This window comes from Cinclus cinclus, chromosome 3, assembly GCF_963662255.1.
Source record: "Cinclus cinclus chromosome 3, bCinCin1.1, whole genome shotgun sequence".
Classification (NCBI taxonomy): domain Eukaryota; kingdom Metazoa; phylum Chordata; class Aves; order Passeriformes; family Cinclidae; genus Cinclus; species Cinclus cinclus.
The window spans coordinates 89,327,635-89,350,600 of NC_085048.1; the positions used below are offsets into that span (position 1 = coordinate 89,327,635).

Sequence of the window (22,966 nt, forward strand, 5' to 3'; positions counted from 1 at the left end):
CTAACATAGTCCAACTTCACAACAGAGGAGGGGGCACTAAGTTACTGCCAGCTCCTACTCATGAACACTTCACAACTCCCCCATTCTGTTTGCTTTCCAGGTTAAATGGGATGAGCCTCACAGTTCTTGGATCTGGCTAGTAGACTCAACAAGACTGGCCACTCTGATCTCCCACAGTGACATTGTGGCTCTTGACTAGAGCTTCCAGGTTCTACAGCTGCTAATGATAATCCAAAACAGTTTCTAAAATGCTACTGCAGTGGGGGAAAAGAATCTAATGATTCACATTTTCCGTCCAAAAAAAACCATTACCAACAAAGCTGCCTATCCACCCTCAAACCAAAAAACCGCAGTTCCTTGAGAGTTCAAACTCTTAAATTACTAATATCACTTTGAAAATGTTACTGGAGGATGGCAGAGTGGTTTAAATTATTTTACGTATTCATTTAGTTAAGAATGAGTGGCTATAAATATATTTAAAATAATACTTAGTTCATATGATAGAAGCTTAGCATATTTACTTTCATGTCATCAATGTATTCTGTCATTCGGCACAACGGTCAAAATGCATTTGCTTTGCTTTTTCTGCATGTTTTTAAAATAGAACACATATAAAAAGGGCATTTACTCTGCCCTGGAAAATATTTGAAATTACCTTTTTCAAAAAGTACGGATTGATACACATATTGTACCACCCCATCTGCCAAAGGGAAAAATACCATAACCATCTGAAATTAATATTAGTTGGTTAAGTCTACTGTAAGTCAGAATATTGGCAACATCCTTATTGAAAACATCAAAATTAAAAGAGGCAATACCATATTCTCCTGAACCATGGGAACAAAATCTTGAGCTCCAGATTTTAATTTGTCTAGTTCATAATACAAGCAAAGACAGACTCAAATGGAGACTGGAAAGAAAATAAAAAAAGTTTCCCAACAAGCTGGTGAAAGACCAGCAGATTTAGTGATCTGGAAGAAGTCAGTGCTCATAGCATGGAAAAAGTTAACTGGAAATCTAAAAGAAGGCAGTCTTGAGACTCAAAGTACTGAAGGAAGTAGGGAGTATCATGAGACAACCCTTGCTTGCACTTGTGTTGATTGGAAAATGAACATAAAATGGATCACTTATAAAACTGCACCAGAATGGTGCTCTGAAACTATGATATGCAAACAGTAAAATAGATTTCTGCAAACAGTAAATGTGCCTCTGTGTGATGAGGAATTTAAATGTTATGTGTATGTATCGCTAAATAAACATGAAAGCACCTTTCTAAAAAAAAGTAAAATGTAAAAAAAAACTAGAAGCACCCAGCCCATGCTGGGAAGCCAGACTGAAACTTCCCAGTGTTGAATGCTTTAACTTCTAAACCCATAGTAATGTATGCAAACAGTCTGACTGTTCTGCATTTCCACAGTAATGTAAAAGAAATCTGCAGCCTTGATTTATGAACCTTGAGAGGCTTTTAACAAATAGAGATTTCCTTTTTTGGTCTTTTAGTACTTACAAGAGAAGGCACTGTGAATATCTGTATCGAGAGGTCAGCAATTGAGAACTCTCTGTCGTGGTCATCTTTCATAAAATCACTCTGCAATCGCTCATAGTTCTATTAAGAAGGAGGCAAAAAAAGGCAAGGAGTGCCAACTATCAGTTTTTAAAAGAAAGACAGGCACTACTCACCAGAGTAGGTACAGTGAAGAGTTGGACAGACAGAGCAGCCACCGATACTGCCCGCTCGTGATCATCCTCCATATAATCTCTCTGCAACTGCCGGTAATTCTAAACAACAAGGGGAAATTCACCTCTAATCCACACTGACCTGATTTTTTAACTTAAATGTCTGCTCTGGGAAACTTTAATGCCATGAAAAAGGGAAGAGTAGCTCTAACAGATGATTATTTTGGGTGTTTTGTACAAAGAATATGACAACTTAATCAGCTCACATGTGAGATCTACTCACTCTCATTTTCACAATAAAGGCTAGTATTTTATTTTCTACTGAAGAGTCTGCAGCAGAGTGAGCAGAATTTTGCAGTGCCGATTTAGAGCATTTCAAATACCAGTTACTGCAGAAATACTAATCAGCATAACTGAATTTCAGCACTATTTCTGAGTAGTGCTATAACAGCTTACACCTCAACAATGAGCAGCGATTAGCTCTTAAGAAGTGATAGCCTGCATAGCTGATGGTGAAGACAAAAACATCTGAACTGCTTCAGTTCTGGGGCATCTGAAAGGCCACTTCCTTCCCAGGAGATGAGATGCTATTATAACTAATATACTGAAGAGTCAAATAAGATTTCCAGCATTTCATTTCAAGTTTTCACTTCCATAAAAAGGAAAAAAAACTGGGTAACAGTTCATTTAAATCGCTGTATACTAACTAGACTCTCTTCACTAGACATTTTTAGCATTTAATGGCTGTTTTTAAGACAGGTACTTACTCTCGCAAAGCGGATAGCAAAAAGTTTCTTGTATTTCAAATCCATAAGAAGACTGCTCATGAATAACTGGTGATACACATTTCTAGCTCCTGTCAAGAAAAATGAATGAAATATTGCATGTCACTATTTTCTATCACGTATTATGGAAACATTTAGAAAAGTAAACTTCTAAAGAACAAGGTAAATGTGCATTTCAGAGTAGAAGCTGCTTTGATTAAGTCTGCCAGGTGGTAGAAAGATGAAGAAGAATAATAAACCAAAATTCTTCAAGAGGCATTATTTATTACTCCTGTATAAGATAACACTGTTGAATGGGAATGTATATCACCAAATATAAAGGAAGTCGGCAAAACAAGAATAGAATTTTGTTCCTCCTCGGGATAAGCAGGGGATTTAGATGGGAAAAGAAGAGAATATTATTATGAGAAGTCTTGGGAACTGCAACAAATTTTCCTACTTGTGAACATCTCCATAAAATTATCAGCTAAGATATCTCTGAATTTCTAGTCTGTATGGACAGGCCCCCAGAAAGTATTATCAATAAAAATGCTATTCATCTCAATGTAGCTTGGAAACAAATGCACATATGCATAATTTCTTCTGTAGGTCACTTCTAAGTCAAAAGCCATGACACTATTTCCTTAATGCAGAGAACTATGGAATATAAGAAAAAGTAGAGAAATATTGATGTTGAAATAGAAATGCAGAAGTTACTGCTTGCTTACATGAAAGGTATTATCCTAACAAAACCTGTATTAAAGACGTTGTAATGCTCCACAAAAGCAGTACCTTTCAGATTACAAAATTTGCAGTGCCAGGACTTAATTCTCAAGATAAAGGTATTAGATAAATAAAACCTAAAATAATTATTTTTTCCATACTACATCCACTTTCCACCTTACTTCTTACTTATTTTATTGGTACTCCAAGAAGTTCCCTAGGCAGACATACTGCATCACTCCCTACCTGTTCTTTGTGCTTCTTTCTTACAACTGGCCTTACATGCCCTTTCAGGAGATCAGACACAGAATTAGGGAATAGAAATTAACTACCTCCCTTTCCTCAAAATTACAACTTTTCTAGCTAATTCCATTATATCAAACAGCCTTTCAAAGTTTCAAGAGCACTAAAACAACAGAACAGTAATTTTCAATGAATGTTCTCAGAGCATTCAAGAATACTTCATGAACATAAATACAAGTCAAAGCAGAAAGACTCTGTTCCTTAAAAATAGGCATTTTGGTAGATATTAAATGGATGCTGAGATTCTACAAAGCAGACAATTTCTCTATAGTTTACTCAATTTCCATTAACTATAATTTGCATATTCAAATTAGTTTTAATTTCAGACCACTTTGAAAAATTAGACCTAAAACCAACTCCATCTCCAAATGGCGTTTGTATGTTCTTGCCTTAAATACACTTGGGAGCGTATCATGAAGGGAGAGATTGCAACAAATTAGGAAAATTATCCATAATAACACCACAGTAAAAATGACCAAACATTAGCAGATACAGTAAATACTTAGACACAGCATTCTCTAGCATTTTCCAGAACTTCGAGAAAACTCACCTTTCCACAGTTTAGAATCATACAGCATCAGCTTATCTACAAGAGAAGAATTTTCACCATCTGGCCCTTCTTGCAAACCAACCTGACACAATATTCGGCGAAGGCCATCTTAATGAAGAGAAATGGTACAAGTTAGTTACAGCTCAAACACAAATGTGTGCTATTTTCACGTCCTGAAATTTTCATACAACACAGAAGCCCTCACACTGCTCCCCTTTTCCATGACAACTGAATAACAGCACTCATATTTTGCCAATACAAACACAAATATTTCACACCTTGCAAGTCTCACACTAGCCTTATGGAACACAGTCAAATGCAATTATTTGGTTTAAAGTTATCAAATAAAAATGTGCTTCTTTAAAAATGGCTTACTAAAATAAGAAACAGTTATACAGCGGAATAATTTCCTAGGGTTTAGTTTTCCTGATTAGATTCCTATGAAAAGGAAAATATAATCTGTATATGAAATGACTCATATATTCACGCTATCATTTTAAGGCTTCTCTGTATATTTTTTCTAATGGAAAGAAGAAATAAATGTAATTGTACGAACATGTAAGTTATATGCTTGCAGACAAGCCTGCATCTGAAACAGAGTTAAACCCAGACATCCTCTTGTTAATAACGTTCAACCTGGCTTTGCACTACAGGTAATGCATCTTCCCTTAGAACCATGGGCCTTACAGAGCCCTTATTTCCACACCCTGCCTGGCATCTCAGCTCCTCAGGCAGAGAGGGCAGTGGCTTAGTGCTGTGTATGTTGCACCATGGGCTGCATGGTGCAGTAACACACTCTGAGAACCCCTGCAGCAGTCTGGGGTTATTCCTTTCAGCCATGCAGAGTTCAATTCCAACTATTGTTATGAAGGACAACAAATTTATGGAAACTACTGCATTGCTCACCAATTGCCAAACAGACATTCTGGAGGAAAAGATATTTGCTAGGAAGGATGGTCAAACTTCTGACTAAGTTCCACAGTGAGGTTTCTTCCTTTTTTAAAAAAAAATTGTCATTCCTTTGACAGCAATCATCCAACCTAACTGGCACAGCAGAAGACCCTTCCACTCAGCCTTTGTTCAGGGACATTTCAGTGTAATCACCCAAGCAGTGCAACTCTATCACCCCAGGTTACAGATGAAGGGTAACAGATTGTTTAAAAGATTTAGCAGAATTTAGTTGTTTGGGTGTGTTTGTTAAAAAGCTAAGGGAAACCAACTCTTTCAGAAGTGTATTTCACAAAACAATATTCAGAGTACAAGACTGCATCCCAAGACATGGAAGGCAGTTCAAGTAAATGAGCACACTGGTCACAGACAAAATGATATGTGCACTGTTTGCAATCAAACAAGCCTTCTCCCCTTCACTCAGCATTTAATGAGCTGAACTCTTCAGAACTTCAGAAACACTACATACACAACAGAAAATTTAATACTTTCTTCTGTAATATGAGACACAATTGACATAAGCAAGTTACTTTTTTGCAACTGTCATTGAGTGCTGAAAAATAACAACTGTGGCATCTAGCACAAATGATGTGGCACAAGACCAGGCTTATAATGAGAAAGACAGTGCCTGCCTACATGTTTCACTGAAAGGGAAATTTAATCACAGAAAGAAACAATCTTCATAACTCCTTACTATTATTACCTCCTGTTTACCACCAACACCAGCAAATAGTTGAACAAACTGCTACCATAAGTTCTGTTCAAAAGTTTGGTTTACTTATCTTTAAAACTTAAACATAAACTACTTATGTTTCAACAAGAAGAACATGTTATAAAGACTCTGTGCATGAAATCTTGGCTAGTTTTCCAGCTATCAGTCTGGTAAAACACACAGCCTCTGAAGAAACGTTGCACTTATGCAGAACATAAGTGCAATATGACAGCTGAGCGTGCTTTGCTAATACTTCTTGCTAACGTTTCCAGGTGAAAAAAATACAAATTGCAAGGGGGTCTGTATCTGCATTTCTCCATATCAGCAGTTTGTCACTGTCCCTTTTATTTCCCCTCATACATTACATCTTCACATTCTTACAATTTACCAGGACAAAGGGGGAACCAAGGCCAAACAAAAACTGAGCATTCCTGCAAAATCTGATACTGTACATCTTGATTCCTTTGAAGAAACCCCTTTCAAAAAATCTGATTAAGACTTTGTCAGTTTTTATACTTATCAAAACCCTCCACAATTCCTTGCATTTTCACTGTTCTACTTAGCAAAAAATCTGAAGCAATCACTTTCATCATCATTCATCAAATTACTTCTGAATAATTTTGTTTTATCTAATCAGACAGGTTATTTTCAGCTTACTGCATTCATTTAAAAAGAAGTATGGGCTGAAAAAATAGCTTTTTGGCATACTGCATTTGACAGCGAGTCTCAGCTTCTGTTCAACAGCAGCTAAACAGAAAAGACTACGTAAGACTGGTAGCACTTTCACATGGAAGTTAGCATTCAGAACAGCACTCCAGTAAGAGAAAATAGAATGAAGTCTGACAAGTTATTAATAGCTTTGCCTTATACGTTACATATCTGAAATAAGTAGACAAAATTGCTTCAGAAAATCAGCTCCTCTCACAAATATTCTCTAACTTATCTCAAAAAGGACAATTTTGCCCACCTGAATATCCAATAACACTGCCAAGCCAAGTTAGGAGCTTCAGACCAAAGCTCTGATGGGCAACAATAGATGAATGCATAACTTGCACTTTCAATGGCTTTGTCTGACGACTGGTATTTCTCTTGAAAAGAAAAGGAAAAGGGAGGCAATGCATATTTAAGTGAGGACTGGCATATACTTCTATACAGAAATGCACCATTCCTATAATTATTTTTTGATAATTTATAATATTAATACATTTTAAAATATTTTTATAATTTATAATATTAATACATATAACACCTACATAGCAAAACCCAAAAAAGTCTGAACTTTGTTTATCCTATTAATATTTGAAGGACCTTATTATGCAATATCAGCATATTTAGGTCAATCCATTTTCCACTCTTGGCCTGTTATCAATGCTCACACTGATCTGCTGCATTTTACTGATAAGCAATTCCACGTTCAACCCAAGACAGCCATGCATGTTTGTCCCTCTCAACACGATAGGAAAGTCACACAGCAGCCCATCACGGAAAGTGACTGTGCACAGACCATTTTCAAAAATACAAATTAAATACACAGAGTTAAAACAAAGAATTTACCCTCATCTATGTGTCAGAAAGCATAATAATTAGATGTTATGCGTAAAAGCCATTTGTTCTTTGCCTGCATGGGCAGCAATTTAAAAATATTGCACAAACATTATCTTCAAAAATAGGCTAATGCTTCCAAAATACCTTAAATAGTTAAAGAACAGTAACTCTAGTTGCAGCATTTGTTTTTCAATGGTTGCAGGATCATATATAAACTATATATTTCATGGGATTAAGTATTGCACTGCAGCAGTTAACAAAAAATTAAAAGAAAACATTCTCACATTTTTACATGGAAGAATCTTGCAATATTATAGATATTAATATATATATGCACATCAGTGCATAGACTCAAAATGAAAATATTTGCAGTTTCACACTTGGATTCAATCAGTAATAATTTCCATAGCTATTGCTGTGAAAGACATAAGCAACTTCACAGTACATGAGAAAAACTATAATAATTTAACCTCGCTGATCTGAACTAACATGCAATTCTAAAAGATACATTCAAAGTTCCTGGCCACATTTATTTTATGAAGGAAAAAATTGCCTGCAAACTTCTTTTTAGAAAATTATTTTGTGTGTCAGGTAGGCCATAGTAGGAAAAAAAACCAACAAAAGACCAACAACAATAAAAACCTCATAAATCAATATTTTCATAGCTCTACTGCATTGTAAATAGTATCTCCAGCACTTTGTATCATTAAAACGTGAGTCATTATGATAACAGTATCACAAACTGGGTAGCAAAACCTCCCTTTGCTTTTGATGAGGCAAGAAAGTAGATAACATGCCTCAGCAGCATTACTTACCACTATTACTGATTTTGCCTGATCACAGTATTGGAAGTCTCCATATCGAACAGACCTACGGCCCTGCAAATTCAGAAGGATGCAACATTACCACCAGCTCCTAAACAAGAAGCCCCAATTCTGTGTTTTACATTAGTATAGAGAACACAGTAAAAGCTTCAGATTCGTGCTAACTATGCTGCCTTTTATACTATTTTCACTTTTTAAACTACTGTATATAGTTAAATTCTTGGATTTCCCAAATGCATCCTTGTACTTCTTAAAAGATAAAATTGCATCACACATTCAGTTACCTGTTACATTAAATTTTCTGTGTGTAACATCTTTCTTAAGATGAACAATTAAAAGAACTACACTTCTTTGATTTAAATACTGAAAACATTAGTACAAAGGCATTATTCATTAGTTTTGATACAGCTTAAAGATATCTCAGATATTTCAGTGCCTTTTAAAAAGTGGATATTAAAGTTAATTGCTTTTTTAAACATACAATTGGAACACTTGTTTTATTTCAAAAGGAAGGTTTTCCGTCTTCCTCTACTGTCAATCCATACATCAAAATAGACAGCTGATTGAATTTTTAGTCTATTACAGACAGGAAAACTCACTGGTATTTTAGATCTGATGCCAAATCACTGCTTCAGGCATAATATTCTCATTTCCTTCACATACGTCCTCATGTATATATGCATTCATGTATGTATTTAGAAGTAGAAGGGAACAACAGTAGGGAAAAATCAAAGCATATTCAGGAATCAAGATGTGAGTCTTTTGGTTACTGGTATTATAAAAGATATAGCAGTGATAGAACAAAACCAAAATCTAGTTCAGTGCTAAGTAATAAGAAATGGTTATATTTCCTGCCCCACTGACCTCTTTGAAATATTTTAACCACCCAAAATAACATTCCCATTGCCATTTTGGGAAAGATTTTCTCCCCACCCCCCCAGACAAGGTACAAGTGAATAAGCCAAATAAAAAGAGTCACTCATTTTTCATGCCAACTGCTTACAGGTTCATGGCAAAAATAACAAGGTGCAGTTACTCAATGAATATCACTTTCTTTTCAAAAATGCACGAGCCACAAACACAGTTGACAGAGTGCTTCTGAAACTGAAATACTAGTTACAATTATATTCAGCATATACTGACACTGAACTCACTGTTCCTCCTAAAAACTGTGTTAAATGCTTTTACCTCTTCCTGCCACTATAATCTGACAATTACGAAAAGGCAAATTAAATTAAATTTAAAAAAGAAACCACAAACCATGAATAGTTCCACAAGTACCAGAACAAAAGCAGTCATTTTTGGATTTCAACCCTCACACTTAACTAGTGTTACTCTGAGAAGCATTTCCTATGTTTAGACCATGTTTAGGGGCTTCTTCAATGTCAGCTCCCTGGTTCAGTAAAGGAAGGGCCAAAGCTGTTGCCTGACCTTGACAGAGGAGTGAGAAACACCTTGGTATTTACATTTACAAGACTTACTAGAATAGATTTACATTGAAACATATTCAGCATCAGGACTAGTTTGGACTGGCCAAATAGTATTTAGGCACTGAGACACTTAGTATTTAGTATTAAGGCATTTTAGAGTATGACATACAGGCCTCACAGACTTACATTAACCACATACTTTGGGAAAACAAAGGTAAGTACAGTCATAAAGCAAACATTAGGTCAAGTTCTAACAATTAATTCACTTACATCTCTATCTACTGTTGTTGCAAAACCAATGGCTTCCTTCTGTGTGCAGTTGACAGCCTTCTGAAGAGTATAAATAACTTGTTCATAGGTATGGACTTCATCATTAAACAGCATGCAGTAGTAAGTGTCACTCTTCTCACTTCAAAGAAAGGATTGAATTTATGTCACTCAAAGCAAGGACTGAATTTATGACATTCAAAGTAAGGATTGATTTATGTCATTTAAAGCAATGTTAAAAGTAAAAGCAAGAGCAGAGGAAAAAATATAAGAAATATAAATCTACTATAATTATTGTATACAAAATATTTCTGACAATTTTAAGAAGGGAAGAAAAGATTCTTAAAATCAGAACTTGCATTTTCAACTGTGAATATCTGTAAGCTTTTAAAAGACAGAAGACAAATACAATACTTACATCATTTCTAGTCCAGGCAATTCATTTTCCTTTTCCCATGTTAATATATCTACTGCGTATTTAAATGTAATGGCAAAAATATTATAAGCTCTTGCTACCATATCTTCTGGTAAATGCACAAGAGGATCCTGGGAAGAAAATATAAATAGCAAATGAGAAATTAAATTATATTCGAAACAAACTGTCAAATTTGCACCTATCAAAAATGATGTAAGCATCTTTAATGATGTCTTTCTTAAAGTGACTTTTCAGTTGAAAGGAACAAAGTCAATAATCAACCTGTTTTCTTCTTCCCGTTCTATGCTGACAGTCACCGAAGCTCTAATCTAACATTCAGTACCTGAATGTTAACTTGTCTCTGATCGCCCATTTACATTTTCACACATTCTTCCATTCTCACTCTCCTTGTTCTCACTCCTGCACACCTTTTAAGATAGTTCTTTGGAAGAACTTTAACCTCAGCTGTATTAAAATCGGCTTCATCTGCTATGCCTTCAAAACTATAATTTCAAATCCCTGTATCTTTTGTTCCACTTATCAATATTAGCAAACTGCAGAATACAAACGACCACGAATCTCTTCCTATTTTCCTTCCATGTCCTATTTTACATGCAGCTGGCATTAAAAGGCATAAGTCTTATCTATCCAGGCTTCTACAACATGCAGCACGCTGGCATCATGATTTATGGTGCACATCTCTTATACGCTGTGGTATATAAATAATTAATTGCTGAAATGTAAATAGGTGTCTCATAATGATCTGTCCACGTCTCAGTCTTGCTCACAGAGAGCTTCTCTCCTTTTGTCTGTAGACTGTGCACCTATTTGTGCTCATTCTGTTCTCTCCATTTGACAACTGCAGCAGCCCTTACAAACTTGTCCTGCTCTCTGTGCCAGAGCAGAATGGAGGCTGCTGCAGGCAGGGGAATGAGAACCTGGAGGGGGAGGAAGAGAAGTGTCCCAGTCTGCCAAGTCAAATTGACTACTTTCTGGAGCACCAAGTAGAACCACTGGCTACTCTGAATAAGATAATGCAGGTACCACTGCCATTTCTCTCCAGTCCATTTCAAAGATGGTGAACAGAAAACATTATAAACTTCTTCTCTCAAGGAAGCTGTCTTCTATCGCATCAAAATTTCGAGAACAACTAGTTCCTCTTCTACAAACCTGCAAAGGGAATGCTGAATGGCCTGCAGGTCACCTTGACATACACTATACACTGGGTCACTGACTCAATTCATCATTGGATATTTTGATGTATGTGTAATTGTTAGGCAATTAAAATATTTAACAGTGGCCCAGTTTCTGGTTTAGGATTATCTAATACTAAATTATGTGTTTCACTACAGCTTAAGTTGTATAAAAATGGCCACAATAATCTTTTCTCAAGTCTGTATCATCTAAAGAAGGCTCTTGACAGTCAGCAATTCACCTGTACAAATAAAGTTTATCCCCTATATCCCAAGAATCTTTGGGAATATTTGAAAGCTTTACAAGAGTGGTAGCAACTGCTATTTCTCTTTGTTTTTTTCCCCTTCATTTAAAAATTATCCAGGGTATGAAGAACTAGCAGCCACCAAAAGCAAAGAAACTGTAAGCAGCAGCTTTCCCTCCATTCCCAGCACTTTCAGCAAAGGCACATACCTGGACAAGGCAGAAAACAGGCTCCAATAATGCTCAACAAACCATCCTTAATCTACCTCAAACACAACTCAAACACAACGAGAGATCTCAATCTCCATGGTTTATGGGGAAGAAAGCCTGCCCAGAACCTTGATTTTTCTGTCAGGCACGCGCACTGTGTGAGTATCTTTGGGCACAGAAGTAGCAGTCCACCCAAGATTTCACAACAGGAGTTTCCTAAGGTTGCTGACTAATGTAAACTGGCACGTAGACCAAGTGGTGAGTCCAGCAGCCATGCTAGAGCCTTCAGGCTGGAGTGAGAACAGATATTAGAAAGACCACTGTCACTGAAAATACAATTACAGTTGCTTCACTTAAACCATCAGATCAGCAAAATTACTATCAATGCTTGCCTTAGATTTTCCCTTTTAAAAAACCTCACAGAAGTTATACTCTGTAAGAACAGATGTGAATAGCTAGGTCAGAAGCCAAATTAGCCACACTCATTCCTGAGATGTAACAACAGATAAGAAGAGTATAAGGAGAGGACAAAATGCTTCTCTACTCTCCAGTAACTTAAGACATTAACACTTCCCACACCAGACATGGTACCCACAATTTTAAATGGCCATTGGTAATTTTCCCCTCCACAACCACGTTAAATTTCCTTTCAAATGTGCATAAACTTTTAACAACAGTGTTTTAGCGTTAGTCCAATAGCTTGAGTTCCTCCTGTAAGATGTAGCATGTCTTTTTGTATTTAATATGTCCAGGTTGCTATGCTATGAATCTGCAGTGAAGATGTATTCTCTATTTACCTTCTCCTTAGCAAACAAGCTCTTTTAGAGACCTCTGCCTTATGTCTCCATTATCACTTTCCTATGACAGCAAGGTATTTTGATTTTTAAAAATCTGTATGCTTCCCTTTGGTAAGAATCAGAATATTTGTTGCACAGACAGCTGAATTTGGCTTCTTGGTGCACATGATTACATACAGACTTTTTTTTTTTTTTTGTTCACGTAGCGGACTCTCTTGACTTCTCAGAATACACAGAAAAACAAAGAAACATAACTAAAGCTGCACAGGTGACCAAAAACCAACAAAATTAAGCTTTAAGTAGAAAATATTACAAGTAACTTCTTAAGATAGTAATTTTTGTGTAACACTGTGATTCAAATATTACTACTGAAGTTCCTACAGCCTCTCATGCAGAGTACACAAGACTAAAAATAACCTTACATGAACAGTTTATACATACACACATATATACACAGTTAACAATGTTTTAAAACATGATGCTTCAATTGTAATTACCTCTTCTTCTGCAGTTTCTGAAGTGTTAAGTTCATGCTTTTGACAGTAAGGACCTTCCTTCCAAGCTTCTGTATCACCACAGTCACAGAAACCTCCTCCACCTGATGTTGTCATCTGAAATTATTTAAAATCAGAACAGCTCATGTGAATATACATATATATCATATATGCACATTAAGAAATTATTAGACACAGCAGTACTACAAAAGCAGGATCACACCACCTGATAGCTTTAGACAGAACAGCAGTGGAACCATGTCTACTTTTATGACAGCTGAAAGCTTGTCTACCTCATCAGTGTGCCTATGCCAAAAGAAAAAGCCCTGAACAACAAAACACCTCCAAACGCCTCCATTCTGCCCCACCTTAAGTTTTCAGATTTTCTGAATCCATTACTTTCCAAGGCATCTGTACTATGCCAAATTCTCTGAGTTTTAATCTGAACAAAGCTAAATCATTTGACATGCCATGATTATACAGTGAGTAAAAGATGCGCTTTATGATAAAAGGAATTGAGACTTAAATTTTTCAAATATGTTAGCACAGAAAAAAGCATTGGAAAATTTTAATGGTTATTTACACTACAAAATTTATTTTAAAGGTCACCTCAAGAAGTGTAATAATACTTCTTTTTTGAATCACAACTATTAACTGATGCATAGAATTCTTTTTTCATCTATTTTTGGCATACTTGATATACTCTGTACATAGAGGCACATCTTACACTATCAACAAAACTAGATGGACATTTGAAAGAGCATTTGCTTACACTTTTGGATGTTACCTAGACTTGTTAATTCAATAGGCTCTAAAAGTAAAAACCTACATACAAGAAGTAAGCTGATATCAGCAAATTTGGCTTGGTTTCTTGATAAAAGGTGTGGTGCTTGGAGTTTTTTTCCTGAATCCTAGTGCTCACTGTAACCATGAAGTTAACAGATTCACATTAGCAGCAGCGCAGTATTGTTAAAAAGAGATTTACAGAAAGGCTGCACTAGTAGTTTTCACTTAACTTCTTAGTTTAAAAACACACCAAGGTATTCTTGGCTTTGTCTGCATGTTTTTTTAAACTAACCTGTACTACTAACAACAGTATATTACTAAAATAAACAGCATTTACAGTTTTCGTTTTCTATTTTAACTTTATGTTTAAGCTTTACATGGAAGTGGCTTCTTAATAAAGGTTTTTCAATGGCTTTTAAAAACAGTCAAACACAAAAGTCAAAACAATTCAAAACCCAAGTCTAAACCTGTAAAATTCACTAAAGGGCGTGTGTTTAAAATAACATACATTTGTAAGCTTAACTATTGCACATAAAATTTAATTGCTCAATATTTTAAAGTGTTAACTTCCAGAAATTACGCTCAGATCAAACACTCAGGTTCACACAGGATTACTGCAGACATTCTGAACTTTGTGTTCATTCAGCATTTGAAAATACTGCATACATTCTTAAACATGAAATGGTTTCACACACATACAAAATCACTAATAACTATGTCATTATCCTGCAGGATCACTAACCCTGTATCGGTGCTCTCTGTGAATGCTTCCAAGAAAGCATTCCATGCACAACACACAAGTTGGGTCAACTGCGCAATCTCTGAGAACAGCAACAACAGAAAGAAAAAAAAAAAAAACATTAAACACTTGCTTTTGCCTTTAATTACACATTTTACAACAGACAATTTTCAAATATCACCAATATAAACTTCCTAACTAATGTATATATTACTCTGAAAGAGGAAAGGGAGGGCTTTAAATGAAATGGGGAAAAAAATCTGTTCTCACAACAGAAAAGCCTTGAAAATATTGTTTGGGTAGTATGTCTAGTTGGGTAATACAGACACTGCCTTCAAGAGGTGAGACAAGTATATAGGTAAGTAAATAGATGAATTATATAACCCAGAATAAACCCAAGTAAATTCTCTCAAGTACAGAGTACCAGCATTAATGATCTCCAGCAACCAGAGAAGACATTTTTTCACTGAACACTGGGAAAAAAGATCACGCACAACAGACTAAATCAAACCTCTGCTTCCAAGTTCAGCCCTACAAGCTCACTGGTGGGCTGTAAGAACAATTTTCTCAAACAGGAGATCAGAGACCATAATAAGGTTTTGTCTACAAACACTCCTGTATTAGACAGAAAGAATATTTCTAGTAAGAAGGGCTAAAACAAATGAGACAATTATGCATTATATTTAACTGTCTCCCTGAAAAACACTGAAAATGCATGAACTCGTGTAATGCAACTGACTTCAAGGCACCTCAAGATTAAGACAGATGAGTTTTGCAATGTAAAAATAAATAGCAAAAGAATGTCTGCCTTATGATTATTATTATTAAAACCAGAATTCAGAGAAACAACTTACTTTGTTTAAAAGAAAACACTAAAGATCACATGAAATCTCATTATCGAAAATTTTCTTAATTTCATTTAACCAAAATAAATGATGGAAAGATCATCAGGCAACCATGACTTACTATGCAAGTGTTTTATCCAGAGGAGCCACTAAAGGTGAAATTGTCAAAGCAAAATTATACACAAAGCTCTTTTGTTTTAGAATAGTTTATGACCATGGCATTTTTTTAGATTAAAAAAACAAACAAACAAACAAACAAACAAACCACCACTTAATGCAACAATGTGCCTGCAGGATTTGGTAGATCAGTTCTACAATACTGAATGTTGATTCTTCGGAGCTCAAAACTCGTGGCAGTGTACTTACAAATTTAGTATCATTTGTCAAGCAATTTCTCAGACAAGTAACTGTGCCTCTACCTAAAGCAGAAACAGACCTGTAAGCTGCAGAACTGCACAGAAAATCCACTGCTTTTAATGTGGACTTGGAAAATAATTGTTTGCTGTACTCCACAAAAGCTTAAATTAAATTCTCATTATTCTTCATTACCAGCCATAAGTTAAAGAAAATTAACACACAACAGTATGTTAATGATAAAATACTGTTCATATGGAGCAATAAAAAAAAATCAAGAATTCCATAATTTTCTTTTAAACACACCTGCTTTTCCAAGACCAACAACTCAATACATATCTGAAGTACCCATCAGTTTAATCTTCTCCCTCCCATTACAAAGAGGTCTCAAACCATTTCCAAACCCAAAGGCCAGTAAGGTAGTATGTTTTTCTAGAAGAGGAGAGCACTAGAAATAAAAATTCTTCCACTATCATTCTCTCCTTGTAAATGAAGGGGATGGAAACCCAGACAAATAAACCCTTGAAATTAGAGAGACATTCTGTCCCCATGTTGCCATACCAAGCGTTCGAGTGTCCCAGTGAGTGGTAGAAACCACACAAAAGAAAATGACTTTGTGACACAAACAAAACTTAAACTACAAACAGTTCAGAAAATAGAAGATGAAAATGAACCTACAGCTAGTAATACAATGGCTTAAAACCATTTAAAACCATTTAAACCATTATTCTTTTAAATACTTGTAATTGGTTGGGAACTTTCTGTTCTTTTTCAAGTAAAAGTATTTTTAGAGAGATCTAGTGATAGAGGTAGGGAAGGAGCTAGAAGCTGATATGCTTGTTTTAAGTATCTGGTAGATTGGTTTAGCAGGTCATGGAAAGAGATCCAAAATACAGGATCAACACTAACAGCTGATATTAAATAACCAAAACACACACACATACACTTGCCCACTTACTTGTGATTAATACCCTTAAAATCACCCTGAAAGGTCACCCCAAATTATTTCATAATTTTGTATTTCTTTTGTACAGAAAACACTCTACATTATACTAATTAATATTTTTCCATTTATACACCTGTAGTGTGTTAATTTTCCCCTGATCCCACCCATCATGAAAGACTGCAAGGTTACTTTAAAAACACATTTTAGTTATTAACTTTTCATTAGGATAGTACATCCTTATTGCAAAATGTTCCATGACTTCACAAATCATAAATACTTCACAATGTTAAGCTGAACTACCTGCAGGAATATGTAGGCTCTCCCACTTTAAAGACGCGGCCACAGAGATGGGAAGGTTTGTTTGCTTGCTCAAGCTTTGGAAAACCAAATGCAGGATCTTCACCACAGAGATACCATTCCATTGGTCCCAGCAAAACGTGTTGTGCCAGCATGTCTTCTCTCTGAGGGGCAGGGTTGGGACCCCTGCAGTAAATTTTTGGTACATAATAGGCCAGATGCTGGTATACCTCTTTCTGAAGGTCATTTGCTTGCAGCCATTTCTTTTATATTAGAAGAAATGAGAACACAAATTCTTCATTAATAAACACACCAAACATAGTTTTAGTCATTTAGGTTATTTTATTTCTAAATGAAATATCTAAAATGCCATTGCAGAACTAGAAAGCCATGCTTCCTTCTAAGCATTAAATTCAAATGATCACAAAAGACAGACGTTAGGAAAGGAATAATTTGTTTCCCTGCTCACATATTTTATCCTTTTGACATACAGAAGATTTAAGAGAAAAAGTCACTAAAATTTTCCTCCAGGATGCATAACCAGTAAAATGTTTGCAGCAATTTTTGGGATATGGCCTAGACTATGTTGGCCACATTTCTCTGGGGTGCAGACAGTTGCTGCTAGCTTGGGACAGAGGATCAGCAGGAGCCTGGAGTTCACAAGGAACAGAGACAAAAAGTACATGGAGAAAAGCAAACACAGTATTAGGTAACAGTCCCTTTCTCGTTTAATTTCAACGAATCACCTGTGAAAATGAGGGAGTTTTGGTTTCTCCTGCAATCAAAATAACTCATTTGAATTAATATTTCAAGTGTAATGTTAGATCCATGAATTCTTGGACTGGATTTGTGAAGCAAGGTTTTGATAGCCAGCAGGCTACAAGGGTCTTCTGTTAAAGCTGCCAGAAGCTTCTCCATGTTCAAGAGAGCCAACACCAGATGGCTACAAGATGGACCCACAGCTGGCCAGGCAGAGCCCATCAGAGACAGTAGTAGCACTTCTGGGATAACAGATTTAATGGGGAAAAGCATATTTAATAGGACAAAAAAAAAGACCAATAGCAGCTGGGAGATGTGAGCAAGAATATAGGAGAACACCAGCTCTGCAGACCCCAAAATAAGTGCACAAGGAGGGGTGGGAGGCGCTCCAGACACCAGAGCAAAGATACCCCTGCAGTCCAAGGAGGTCCAGTGGGGAACAGAGATCCCCCTGCAGCCCATGGAGGATCCCATGCCAGAGCAGCTGGATGCCCCAAAGAGGCTGCGACCCCATGGAAAGACCACAATGGAAGAGGCACCTGGCAGGACTTCATGGAGAGAGGAGCCCATGCTGGAGCAGACTTGCTGGCAGGACTGGTGACACCATGGGGCACCCACACTGCAGCAGCCTGTTCCTGAAGGACTGCACTCCCTGTGAGAGACCCAGACTGGAGCAGTTCACAAGGAATGTAGCCCATGGGAAGGACTGACACTGGAAAAGTTCATGGAGGACTGTCTCCTGTGGGAGGGACCCCATGCTGGAGCAGAGGGAGGATGTGAGGAGTCCTCCCCTTGAGGAAGAAGGAGTGCAGAGACAACATGTGAGGAATTGACCACATTCCCCATTCTGCATCCACCTGTGCTGCTCATGGGAGGAGGTAGGGAAAACACAAGTGAACTTGAGCCAGAGAAAAGGATGGGGGGGAAGGTATTTTTAAGATTTGGTTATGTCTCTCATTACCCTACTCTGATTTGATAGGTGAGAAATGAAACAATTTTTTTCCCCTAGTCGAGTCTGTTTTGCCCATCACAGTAATTGCTGAGTGACCTCTCATGCTCCTTCTCTCCACCACAAGCCTTCTGTTGTATTTTCTCCCCTCTCCAGATGAGGAGGGGAGTGGGAGAGCAGCTTTGGTGGGTACCTGGCACCCAGCCAAGGTCAACTCACTACAATTCTCTTAGTCAATCAATTGCAAAAAACAATGCTGGCAGTTTTTGAAAGGCATCAAACTACTGAACTGCCCTAAGCCACTTAAAAACTCACAGCTTCTCCTAGGATTTTTTTTTTCTCTAATATATACACACAGAATGAAAAAAAAAACCCACTCTAGGACAACATTTGCTTTATTTCTGCCTTGTGGATAACAAATTTAGAGAGGTTTAAACTGTAGGTTAAGACTGCAAGGCTTTTATAGTGAACAAATGGGAGCAAAGCAGATACTGCAAGTGTCCACTGATTAAATCCTGTGTTACATAAACAGCCTCAGCATACCATTTCTCACTGTAAATGTGACAACCAGATACCCCCTGGCAACTTCCAAAAAGAGGTCAGAATCAACCTAAAACTGTCATGAAAATGCAAAATTAATTATGCCAAAATAAATGGCTTGAGTGATCAAATGTTAAAGCTTGATTTACTCTGAATTATTTATAACTTACTCGAAAGAACTTATGTTTGAGAAAACACAGTTGTAGTAAGTTCCTCGGGATACAGACATTCAGAGTCAGCTGAGCATCTGTGCAAACTGGCTGCACTTTTTGCCACTTTTTAAATATACTGAAGTAGTTTCATTTACCAGGTATGTTTTTCTAAAGCAGAACTCAGTATTTTTAAAATCCCTAATTTGTCAGGGTGGTTTCTTCACTTCTCCTGTCCAAATTTTGACTTCTCAGAATCATGACTGGTCTGCTAAATCTTTCTATATTCATCTAGCTTTGATGGTCAAAGCCCAGTTTTTTCCCAAAGAAGTCCATGGGAAAAGGCTGCCAAAAAGCCATAGCAAAGAATCTACAAGTTTACAGACAATCTCACCATTCCCACCAGGATTCAGAGAATACCATAGAAAAAAATATTAAAAAATAACATTTTCAATAAGAATTTTATTTTTCCCACCAGTTCATTCATATTTTCCTCTCTTTCATCAGTTTTGCCAAATAGCTACTACTGACAGGAACTGACCCAATCACAGTGGCAGTGACTTAATCTTTTCCATGATTTCCATTTAATAAGCTTGTTTTTGCATTATTTTCTATAGCATATACTTGTTATTAAGCTGCAGGATAAATATCTTTATCTGCAGTCTTTTAATTCAGCAGTACACTACTAATTTCTATCTAGAAAACACATAGTGTATATCTACACTACGAGCTCAGACAAATACCTAGGCAGAGAAAATTCTTGTTTCTTGAGTAAATGGCTTTCCCATCCCAAAAATTCTGGGAATAGTTGCCTGAAAGTTAGGAGTGGCAATGATGAACATCATCACACCTACATCTGTTTGTGGAGCCAGTTCTACACACATAACTGTGCATACAGTTTTGAAAATCAGATCCTGGATGAAATCCAGGCTACTAGGACAAGGAAACAGATGTGACTCTAAGAGCTGCCAGGAAGGCAACTCACAGGTCTGCTGTGCAAGTAAGACTGTTAATAGAAATATATACATAGGTATACATATGTTGCACTGCCTTTCCACATCGCTGCCTGGGGAGCACTGAACTCCAGAAAAACGACTCAAAACTTTGTGATTTGTTCTTTCATAAAAGCATTCTGCATTTAGGTAAGGTTCCAATTACTACTTGTCTATCTTCTAACCTCAAATCACACGCAAGAAAAGCCAATATTCTACTCTCCCAAGAGAGGTTTTTATTAAAAAGGGAAGTGTATTCCTCTTCACTTCCTCCCTCCTCACACCTACTCTCCTGCCCTGGGAAAAAAAAATGTGCAAAGCATTGATCAAACAACACCTTAGATAAATAAATACCTAATGGTTTGTCAGTGCTTCTATTAAACTCTCATCTAAGTAGAGCAGAACAAAATGTAGAATACTAAAGAGCCATAAAACAACTCACTCTACTGTTTCAAAAGCTAAAAGACATAATTTACAGGGTTTTTAGATGCACAAAAAATTACTTGCAATCTAGGCTCATGTTATGTCAAAGAGAACTTATTTTTTTGATTTTTCTTCTTTGGAAGTTTACCATTAAGTTGTTGCCACAAGAAACTGAAGCCTCAAATGCTGCAACTATTGCTTTGGAATGGTATTTGTTTTGTTAATACTGGGCTATCAGCAAAGTAATGCTACTGACAAAGGAGGCACAAAAACCACACTAGATCTGAGTGATAGATTTCAGAATTGGATCTTGTGCAGGTGATGACATAAAAAAAATGAGAAGGAATTGACTACATTTAAGTTGGCACTTCTACCTTCAGCAAATTCCTAAATGCATTCCTCTGGGTACATGACTGCCTTGAGTTTACCTACAGTGTGACCCAAAAAAACCATCTGCTATTCACAGAGACAAGGTAATTTGGGCTCAGTTTGGACTACTTTATAAATGTTCAATGGAATTATTTGGTTCGCTGCAGAGAAGAAGAAAGACTAATCCTAGAGCTAAACCAGCTAGGATATAGCTAGCTGTGCACATTTGCCAATCTAATCATACCTTTGTCTGCACTGAAGATATACAAACATAATCAGAGGATAATCTGAATTATAACAGTCTTTTATTGTCCTTTGGAAAGTAGCCAATATAACTCCCATTGAGACATACACAGACAGCTCTTCAAGGTTTTATGCTACAGATACACACATTAGCAGTCTCAATACTTTAGCATACACATCCAGTTCCTTAAATGCCCAAGTGTCCAAATGGACAAATATTTATGCCAGAAACAAAACTTCCTCCAAAGACTATACCCTCGAGACCACATTACTGTTCTTTGCAAGAGCACGAGAAGTATAAAAACAGAAGCAGATTTCTTCAAATGTTACACTGATTTTACTAATACTTTCTCTACAAACACCCTGTTCTAATAACCCTAAGATTAACTACCGCAAGCTTTCCCAGAATCGCATCTTAAATAGTGGGAAGGAAAGAAGAATCCTGTAATGGCACTTCAACACTGTAAAGCGTATTTGGGGTCAGACATACACCTAAATTAATGGGGTGGAATCTCCTCAGGTCTAGGCGTGATTGCCGGCAGAGAGAGGCGAAAGGAGAGCAGAGGAGGATGAACGTAACTTCGGGAAGCAGTTAAGGAAGGGGCGAGATGCCCGGCCGCCCCCGGCAGGGGATGGCCACGTCCAGGCGGCTTCCAGGGAGCCACCTGCACCAGCCGGCACGACAAGAAAAGCTGGCTGATCGCTGCCACGGATTTCGGCTGCGGCAATAGCGACGCTGGCGACAACAGCGCGCTGAGGCCACAGTTGGACGGCGCGGCCGGCCGGGGGTGCCCTCAGAGCCAGCCTCGGCAGGGACGCTCCGTCCCGGAGAGCTCGCTCGCCCCGCGGAGTGGTCTCGCCCCGGCCCCGGGAACGGCTCCCCAGGCCGGTGCCCCCGCGGCCTCCGAGCCCCCGGCTCCCTCCCCGCGCCGGGCCCGCCGCCTCACCACGGCGATCTCCTCGGCGGAGCACTCCAGCAGGCTCTTGTCAATGGCCTGCACCTCTGACTCCAGGTCCGCCGCCATCTTCTCCCTCCTCCTGCCCCCTGCCCCGCGCCGCCGAGGCCGAGGCCGGGACAGCTGGAACGGGGTCCGGGCGGCCACCCAGCCGTGGGAACACACACTTCCGCTCCGCCTCCCTCACGTCACCGCCCGCCGCGCCGCGTTCTGGGGGCTGCAGTCCTTTCCCGACGCTGCTCGGCCGAGACGCGGCGATCCGGGACCTGCGGGGCCGGGCCGGCGCTCGGGACCTGCCCCCGGCCGCCTCCGCGGGCCTCCTGCCCTTCTCGCCTCACGGAAGCCCAGGATCACGGGATGGGTCACGCTGGAAGGGACCACATCTGGTCCAACCTCCCCGCTCAAGCCGGGTCATCCCAAAGCACGTGGCACAGGTTTTAGTCCAGGCGGTCCATGAGTATCTCCAGTGAGGGAGACTCCACAACCTCTCTGAGCAATCTGTTCCAGTGCTTGGTCACAGCAC

The 22,966-nt window shown here is 38.0% G+C and overlaps 1 protein-coding gene across 12 annotated transcripts in view; it reads right to left on the reverse strand.

The window, feature by feature from the left end:
- UBR2 (ubiquitin protein ligase E3 component n-recognin 2) overlaps nt 1-22,619 on the reverse strand; it is a 57,201-nt gene extending 34,582 nt beyond the window's left edge. For 2 of the 12 annotated variants that reach the window (XM_062490395.1, XM_062490385.1), the window contains exons 1-12: nt 22,435-22,616; nt 17,067-17,326; nt 14,625-14,703; nt 13,100-13,213; nt 10,162-10,289; nt 9,747-9,885; nt 8,038-8,100; nt 6,645-6,765; nt 4,018-4,125; nt 2,445-2,533; nt 1,508-1,606; nt 656-700 (exon numbers count right to left, since the gene is read on the reverse strand). In XM_062490395.1, coding sequence (XP_062346379.1) covers nt 656-700; nt 1,508-1,606; nt 2,445-2,533; nt 4,018-4,125; nt 6,645-6,765; nt 8,038-8,100; nt 9,747-9,885; nt 10,162-10,289; nt 13,100-13,213; nt 14,625-14,703; nt 17,067-17,326; nt 22,435-22,512 — 1,323 coding nt within the window. In that variant the 5' untranslated portion in view covers nt 22,513-22,616. Of the gene's footprint in view, nt 1-655; nt 701-1,507; nt 1,607-1,680; nt 1,780-2,444; nt 2,534-4,017; nt 4,126-6,644; nt 6,766-8,037; nt 8,101-8,645; nt 8,766-9,746; nt 9,886-10,161; nt 10,290-13,099; nt 13,214-14,624; nt 14,704-17,066; nt 17,327-21,979; nt 22,328-22,434 lie in introns of those variants that run through there. The other 10 variants (XM_062490390.1, XM_062490392.1, XM_062490397.1 and 7 more) reach the window with 9 other exon arrangements.
- Between the last annotated feature and the right edge of the window lie 347 nt (nt 22,620-22,966).